Source organism: Pavona decussata, unplaced genomic scaffold, assembly GCF_977016875.1.
Source record: "Pavona decussata unplaced genomic scaffold, jaPavDecu1.1 SCAFFOLD_131, whole genome shotgun sequence".
Lineage (NCBI taxonomy): Eukaryota > Metazoa > Cnidaria > Anthozoa > Scleractinia > Agariciidae > Pavona > Pavona decussata.
In genome coordinates this window covers 865,001-873,098 of record NW_028145545.1, presented here as the reverse complement: position 1 = coordinate 873,098, position 8,098 = coordinate 865,001, and the positions used below count along the sequence as shown (strand labels likewise).

General features: G+C 39.7%; 1 protein-coding gene and 1 long non-coding RNA gene across 2 annotated transcripts in view; both read left to right on the top strand.

Moving 5' to 3' along the window:
- The first annotated feature begins 2,562 nt into the window (after positions 1–2,562).
- The window catches only part of LOC146468396 (uncharacterized), a 12,867-nt gene continuing 7,331 nt past the window's right edge, over positions 2,563–8,098 (top strand). The window contains exon 1 of the long non-coding RNA XR_014867503.1: positions 2,563–3,099. This is a non-coding gene — a long non-coding RNA (uncharacterized LOC146468396). The remainder of the gene's footprint in view (positions 3,100–8,098) is intronic.
- LOC146468397 (uncharacterized) overlaps positions 5,611–8,098 on the top strand; it is a 2,847-nt gene continuing 359 nt past the window's right edge. The window contains exons 1-3 of the mRNA XM_085124625.1: positions 5,611–6,355; positions 6,913–7,106; positions 7,440–8,098. The exon at positions 7,440–8,098 is cut by the window's right edge and continues 359 nt beyond it. Of these exons, the coding sequence (XP_084980751.1) occupies positions 5,808–6,355; positions 6,913–7,106; positions 7,440–8,098 (1,401 nt within the window). The 5' untranslated portion in view covers positions 5,611–5,807. The remainder of the gene's footprint in view (positions 6,356–6,912; positions 7,107–7,439) is intronic.

The window sequence follows — 8,098 nt, the reverse complement described above, 5'->3', positions numbered from 1 at the left end:
TCTATGAAAAATGCGCGTCGACGACAACTTTTCATATTGGATTCTTATAGACAGTTCGCGCAAAAATACCTTTGTGGTAAAAATCGTGACTGGCTCGCAACATCCCGTGATGTGCGTAAAGTCTGGGCACCAACAAACCGAGATACCGTTCTTAAGAAAACTTGTAATGCGCGGGAAGAGCAGAATACTCTGAACTTGCGTTTTCAATCTGACTTGCCCTTTGAGAATGACGTGATATTCATCTTGTGTCGAACTTACGAGAACGAAATAAAAATCTGCTTCCCCGACGAGAATTAAAATTGCATAATCCAATGATACATTGCTTAATAATTCCATTTATTCTTATTACAGTTCCAGTATCCCTCTTCAGCCCGCAATGATTTAAAGGAAATTTCGTGAGGCACAAATTTCCCTTGGAAGAGATTCTAAATCCCGAGTTTAAACTGTATAAGCTGTATCTCCCGGGGATGGTTTCTGATGAGAGATTTCAAATGCAGTTTTAATGTAACGGTCTTGATAGGTAAAGGTAGGGTAAAGTCGCACAAGAGCCTAAGTGGCCCACACGGCCGGAGCTTAGCCCAGTTTCTGTAGAATGAAGCAACTAGGAGTATTGCTACTCCCCCCTGGATGGGATGCTAGTCCATCGCAGGGTTACCCCCAGCAGTATGTCGCCGGTACCCATTGATACACCTGGGTGAAGAAAGACAATGTGGAGCAAACACAGCAATAAAGAGACCAACCTGGCCTCGAACCAACCACCCTCAGATCCTCCGACCGTCCGATCGAAAGTCCGACGCGCTAACCACTACACCACCGCGCCTCCACTTAAATGTCTTGATAATGGTTGCTAAACCCGGCTTTGCTGCCGGAGGCCCAATATAGTGGACCCCAGATCATCCCTTGATGAATATTTGGTGAATTGCAGTGACATTTTGTCAGCAAAGTGGTCCTGAAACATGTTTGCATCTGAAGGGAAAAACTTTAACCCACAAATATCTATGATATGGTTTACCACCGCCACAATGATTAGATTTTTTTTTTTTTAATATAATGCATTTATGGACTCTGACAACTGGGAAAATGTCTGAAAAAATCATACGTGTATAAGTACGAGACAGGTTCCCGTCATCGATACTTATGTCCAGAAATGCACCTAACCCTGAATTTGGGTGCTTCATATAAAACAGGCCTTTTTGTCGCTTTCAAATCACTTCATGTTTGACAGAATTGTGTGTGTTCTAGAGAGAATTAAGGTCAGGGGACAGCTTGTGATGTCTATCAAACAGTTCATGAATCATTAGCGTGCATTTCTGGACATATCCCGTCATTGAACGACTAACACGTGATTCTGAACCCTTTGCCATTCCCTGTATTGATAACCAAAATAACCAATTTTCCCTGTATCTATAACCAATGAACTGGTTATAAAACAGGAGCTAAACTGGGAACGAGTTGGTTAATACCTACTGACCTAAATAACACTTGCGTATGCGCTCTTGACACAGTTTCTTCGGCCCTTTCTTGCTGGATTTTCTGGTTCCGCCCCTGCTGACTATAAAGCCTTTAACAGCTGCATTGCTAGCATGGTTGATTTGAACAGTGGCCGAGTGGTTAAGGCATCTGACCGGTAATTTGGAGACCCAAGTTCGATTCCTGGTTGAACGCTGAAATTTATAAGGTTTCGTTATTTCAATACTGTGGAACACTTTGTTTCATTTCTTGTGACCTGCAGGCTAAGAAACCAATATAATCTGAGATAAGTATTGCTTTGTGTCAAAGTGATGCGCTGCTACCTAGATAAGTATTACAAAAGTATTGGTGCCACGCTGTCTACTTCGAAGACCGCAGATATCTTTTAAGGCTAATTTTAACACACAAACTGATTTATTGGCACGATAACTAGTTTCAAACGAATGGGCTAATTTACACGTTACCATTTCCGGGCCAGTTTCTTTTTCAGGTTGTGTATCGCGGGGTTAAAATCGGCTGATTCAAAACATCTGTGGCATTACCATAGACTGCTTTTAATCTGACCGATTTTCGTCAACTTCTCTGGAGTAAATAGCATGATTCCTTACCCAAACATTCAGTCATCAGTTCTTCTTGTGTACAGTCTTTCCACTACCATATTTGTGATCACACGTAACTTGAATCATTTCAATTATCGAACTTTGGTTCATTTATCGTGGCCTACAGGTGTTAGCCCCTCTGACGAAAGGCTAACTAATAACGCTCAAAACGTCAGCATTCCAACTCTCTCTGCGATGGCCAAATTACCTTCGTTGATGAAACCAAACATTCGTTCCAACTCCCCCACTGACGCATCACCACGGTTTCTTAAGAAAGTAACCTCCTTATCTCTATGAAATTATAGCTCGCCTAATATCTTCTGATATAAGAATCACTTTGTGCAAAAAAAGGGGGACCCACTCTTTCTATTTCGATGATTACAAATATCTTTAATATTTAATGTGCAGCTGATTTTGTCTAGAAAGCGTGGTTGCTTACCCAAGCTACCATTTTTTGGTATGCATTTAACACTGATTTTATCGAACAGGGCCTTTGATCTTGATATCCTTTTCTCGTTAGAGGAAATTAAAGCTATTGATAAAAGTTGTCAGTATTACTCAGAAACGAATGAAGCCCAAGTAAAAGATAATTTAAACATTCCGATTTATCAGTCTGATATTAAAGCAGGTTAATTGCATGGGCTATTTCACACGTTCTAATTTGTCGGCCGATTTCTTGTATTTTTTTTTTCTCTTTGTTGTTGGTGGTGCGCGTGGTTAAAATTCAGGCCAGTTTCGTCCGCTCGAGCTCGCTTATTTTCTTGGTCAAATTGGGCTAAATTGGCCAGATTAATCGATATGCCTGTCCTTCAGGTCACAAAATTACATGCTAATGCACTTTGATTTAGTCCACGGTTATCAGAAGTAAAAAGTAGAGCACTTAGCTTCGATTAATTGAATGATATACGTGTCTCTGGTGACAAAATTGCATGCTAATACACTTTTAAATTATTCAGGTTTTACCAAGTAGGGCACTTGACTTTCTTGATGATTCAACGCTAACCATTAACTTCGGAGACTTTGGAGAAAGGTAATTCAAACTCAGATCATTGAATTGAGGAAGCCAAAATATGCTGCGGCCGACTAAGTGTTCCATCATTATCACACAACATTCAGTATTTAGTGCGCATTAGCCGAGGAATGTTCGAATGCCGAGTTTAGTACCCCAGCCTCCATTATGTTACACGAGCATTTTTGGTTGGATGCACGCCGTTTTGTCATCGATCAAACATTTTGTCCAACGTTTAGTGCGGTGCTTGCTTTCCGTCCAATAATTAGCTCTGCAGCAGTGTTACATTACGTATCTGTATTTTAGGAAAATGTGGCTTAATTCTTCTAACTTGTATTTAACAAATGATGCCTAGTAATCTACTCACCCACGCCCACAACACAAAGTTAACTAGAAATACATGACTCGCAAACCCCGCAAAGCTAGGGCTGGGTAGAAAGCCCTTCTTTAGTTTTCTCGTATTGTAGCATCAAATGAGGAGATTAAAAGGTTTCTGAACATAGCAACTATTTTGATGAGCAAGGTGTTTTCGTAGTTCCACAGGCTAGTTTGCGGTTGAAATCTATTTCTGACCGGACGAAATGTACAACAGGCGTGCAGCGCTGTCGTGTTCGATGAATTTATTTGCCACGGCAAATTATCTTACCGCGGCCACAAAACGTGTAATTTCTTCAATGCAATCTTTCACAAAAAAGGTTTCTGGAATAAAGGGAAAAAAGATATTTCCATCCAGTGAATATTGATGAACATTGCAGTTAAAATTTGATCCGGCACTAAACGCAAAAGTTTCCCGATGTATGCAAATTTTACTCCAACAAACTGTGTCTGACGCCAGTTTGTCTTCCAACTTGTTGCTGCCTAGCAACCTTCCCTTTGTCTGACGTCATTCATACTTTAGTTTTCACTGTTGCCAGGCAACATTGGGGACACCTAACCTTCAACGATCTATAGATATGTATATCTATAAATATAAATTTAAGATAGAAAATGTAACACAGTTACTCGAGTTTCACGCTCTAAGCGATCATCAGACTGTACCGTTGGAGTTTCTAGAAACTCCAACGGTACAGTCTGATGATCGCTTAGTGCGTGAAACTCGAGTAACTGTGTTACATTTTCTATCTTAAATTTATATTTCGCTCTGCATGTTTTTGCATCGAGCACTCCTGCGACTGAGTGAAGCAATCATTGTATTGTTTCTTTGTTTATATCTATAAATATATTTTTCGCTCGAATTCGCGCAGCCTAGCTCCGCTCGGGCCTTCGGCTGGGCTCGCAAATTTATTAACCTCGCTTCGGGAGGAATTACTTTCGGTTAAACAATGATTGTAGCTACAATCAACCGGCATTCTGAAGGTCCACTCGATTCCTTTCATTTAATCCAATGCCGTGGGGCTTGTTTGTTTTTTGCCACCCGAAAAATTAGTGACTAAGAATGCCTTTTTACAGAGTAGCTAGCACACAGCACTATGTACAAGGAGATGCTGTTTAAAAAATTTTATTTACGTGATTTTCCTAAGTATTTCATTCACTGATCCACTAACATTAACTTAAGGTTGTGCGAGCGGTAAAGGTGGCTTAATTGTGAATCCCTACAAAAATGTTATTTCTACCCATATTGTTGAGATGTTTTGGGTATCAATCGTAAGCGTCTTGAAGCATTTGAGACCGACAATCTCATTTATGATATTGCACTTTGAACAAATCGTATTTAACTTAGACCCTGGCGGAACCCATCGTCCTTGGAGTCATGCAACGTTACCTGGTGAACGTTTACCAAAACTTCTGAGAACATTTCAGGAAGAAAAAACTATTTTATATGCACGATGATTTACTTGAAAAACGGTGTTAAACAATTATTCTTGGGATCGCTATCTCCTCGGATGTTTTGAGAAGCCGACCACTGATTCGTTTCACCGTTTACACAGTTCACGAGCTTGTAATTTTTGGTGGATCTTAACACATTAAACTTTTCGTAAAATAGATTTACACCTTATTTGTACACCTCATTGATATCGTCTCGGTAATGAAAAAACAATTGCTATTCCAATTCCTCCCTTTCGTGTTCAATCTGCAGACAATATATGTGCGTGTATTATTGCATGTGCGTGTATTATTGCACTCTGGGTCGGATCTAGGATTTATAGAGAGGGGGTTCGAATAAACGACCGCCGAAGGCGGGAGAATTTAGGGGGGTTCGGGGGACATACTCCCCGGGAAAATTTTGAAATTTTAGTCCTCGGAAATGCCCTTTCTAGCATTCTGGGGAGCAAACCAAAGGGTTCTCATTACTGAAATTTAAGCGAACTTTTGCGCCAACACGACAAAAAATTGATAAAAAGATCAACATTTCATATGTTTAGTTACAGTTCATGTACAATTTTTTTATTCCTTTTATTTCTTGATTATGATTGCAAATTGTCACTGAAAAACCCCTATGGGGAGTGTCAATAAAGTATTGTATTGTATTGTATTGTAATTGTATGGTATTGTATTAGTTTGTTTAAGGACGGCGCCCTCTAATAAGCGAGTTCGGAGTTCCAGCGGTCAATCTCAAAATTGCGTGTGACTGGGAACGAATCGGGATAAAATTCACACTTACATGCTTTGCTGAAAGGAAATAGTAAGCAAGTTCGGAGAACTAGTGGTCGATCATTTCTTGTCTACTGTATTTTTCTCGAGATGTTTGCCCTCTCGAGAGAGAAGAGAACATTAGATGACTTTAGGAGATGGAAAGTCCCGCAGCTAAAAGAATTTTTACGAAATCGTGGTCTGAAAACAACGGGGACCAAGGACGAACTTACTGCATTGGCTTTCGGTGCGGAGCAGCTATCTGTACCTGTGAAACTAACCGCGGAAGAGGAAACAATACAAAAAAAAAGCAATACCAAAGTCTTCTTAACGTAAATGGTAAGCAATTACCAGATCCGTTCACGGAACTTGAAGATAATTGGATCGGTGAAGAGAAGGGAGTTGAAAAATGGCCACCAATCTTACAGATACAAATAGCGGAATTTATCCTAACAGCCGAGCAAGGGAGCGATCTTGGCAAACGCCTTCTCAGTGATTATAAAGAGGGAAAGGCGTTCAGCTATTTCGATTCACAATGGCTGAAGGAAGTTTTCTATCACCCCATTTCAGACACTCATGAACTTTGCTTCTTGAAGTCACAATCAACACCTTCGCAAAGAATAGGCAACGTACCACACAAGATTTGGGTTTGCGTAAAAAAGATAAATGGCACAGTGGAGGCCGCTTATTGCACATGTTTTGCCGGGTAAGCGATTGATTTCATGTGTATATAACATTATCTGTGGAAGTATAGGTAATATTTAATAATATAATAACATAATAATTTATTTCTTTCAGAGCTCTAATTACAATGACAGATCAATAGCGCTTTACAATCAATGTCTCTAAATATTAAAATCTCAACCAATGCATTCAAATATAATGATATATTACAGTTCTAATTAGCTTTAGTATAAATCTACTAGTGTTCTATCACGAATGCCGTTCTCTGATTGGCTACGCTACTTGCTATCTATTCTGTGATAGATAGTGAGTAACGATTTTCAACAAAATGGCGCCCGCTTCTTCGCGTTTTCGAAGTGTCTGCGATGAGGAAATAGATAATTTACTTGTTTAGTTTTGAACGACTGGTAGATTTATACTAAAACAATTAGATTATTCGCTCTCGATTTCTATGCGTGATAGTTGATTCGGGCTTCGCCCTCATCAACTATCACGCGATAGAAATCTCGAGCTCATAATCTAATTGTTAAGTATAAAATTCGTACATTGACCGCATTGACGTTCTTATTTTTCCTTCAGTTTGGGATCCACTTGTAATCACGTAGCGGCTGTGCTTTTTAAAGTGGAGCATGCCTGGAAAAGTGGTTTGACACTTGGTAATTCACCAACATCGAAAGAATGTGCTTGGAACAAGTATGGGGCAAATAAGAAAGGTGTGGAGCCAAAGAGGATTAGTGAAATGAAATGGAAAAAGCCTCACCACAGCAAGAAGGGTATGTTAATAATACGTGTTTTGGTTTATGTCTGGCTCTTTCCACAAACTGGTGTGACATGTGGATATTAAAGGGCGAATGGGGCTAATAAAAAAAAACAAGAAACAATACAAAAAACAGCGACAAAAGACTAGCTAGAGAAAATATGGCTTGGTAGAAGTGGCTCCCTTTGCCTTTGAAAGTGTTATACATCACATGAGGGATCTTTTAAAAAAGGCTTTAACCACCTTTTAATTATGTTCTTATCACCCTCCTCAAAAATAGCTTCTAAATGTAGTATATGTACCTGTTTTACACATGTTAGTAAATCTTGTTGTATAATTTATATTTCAGGAAAATCCAAACCAATAAACCCCACGGCAAGACAGTTGTTCAAAGTAAAAAAGCAGCCAGTCACTACTCCTGAAAAAGAGCCAAGCCTTGACAATCTGGTAGATGCATTTTATAGCAGTGCACCTGACGCATGTGCCTTCTGGTATACAGATATGCCTGACCCTCCTCAATACCCACCTGAAGCAGACTTCAACCTTGAGAAAAGCATTGATGTTGAGACGACAACACCAATACCGTTAAGCTTACCTGAACTTGCAACCAGGATGAAGACAGCAGAGGAACTCATTCAAAATCTACCAGACCTATCTGCCAAAGAAGTTGAGGTCTTAGAGTATCATACTCGTGGACAAGGCCAAAGTGCTGACTGGAAGTCTCAGCGAGTGGGGAGAATAACAGCTTCTACTAGTCACAGAGTAATGACTATGGTTAAATCACTTAAAGATAAAAATGACTCTTCCTCTGCCACTTCATTAACTAAGCTACTTACAGGGCAATCTTCAACTCCAGAAAATATTCCTGCATTGCAATATGGGCATGAAATGGAAGAGGAAGCAAGGCAACACTACTTAGAAGAAATGAAGCGCCTTGGCCACAAAGATGTAAAAGTAGAACCTTGTGGATTATTTGTAATGCAAAATAAGTCTTTTATAGGTGCAAGT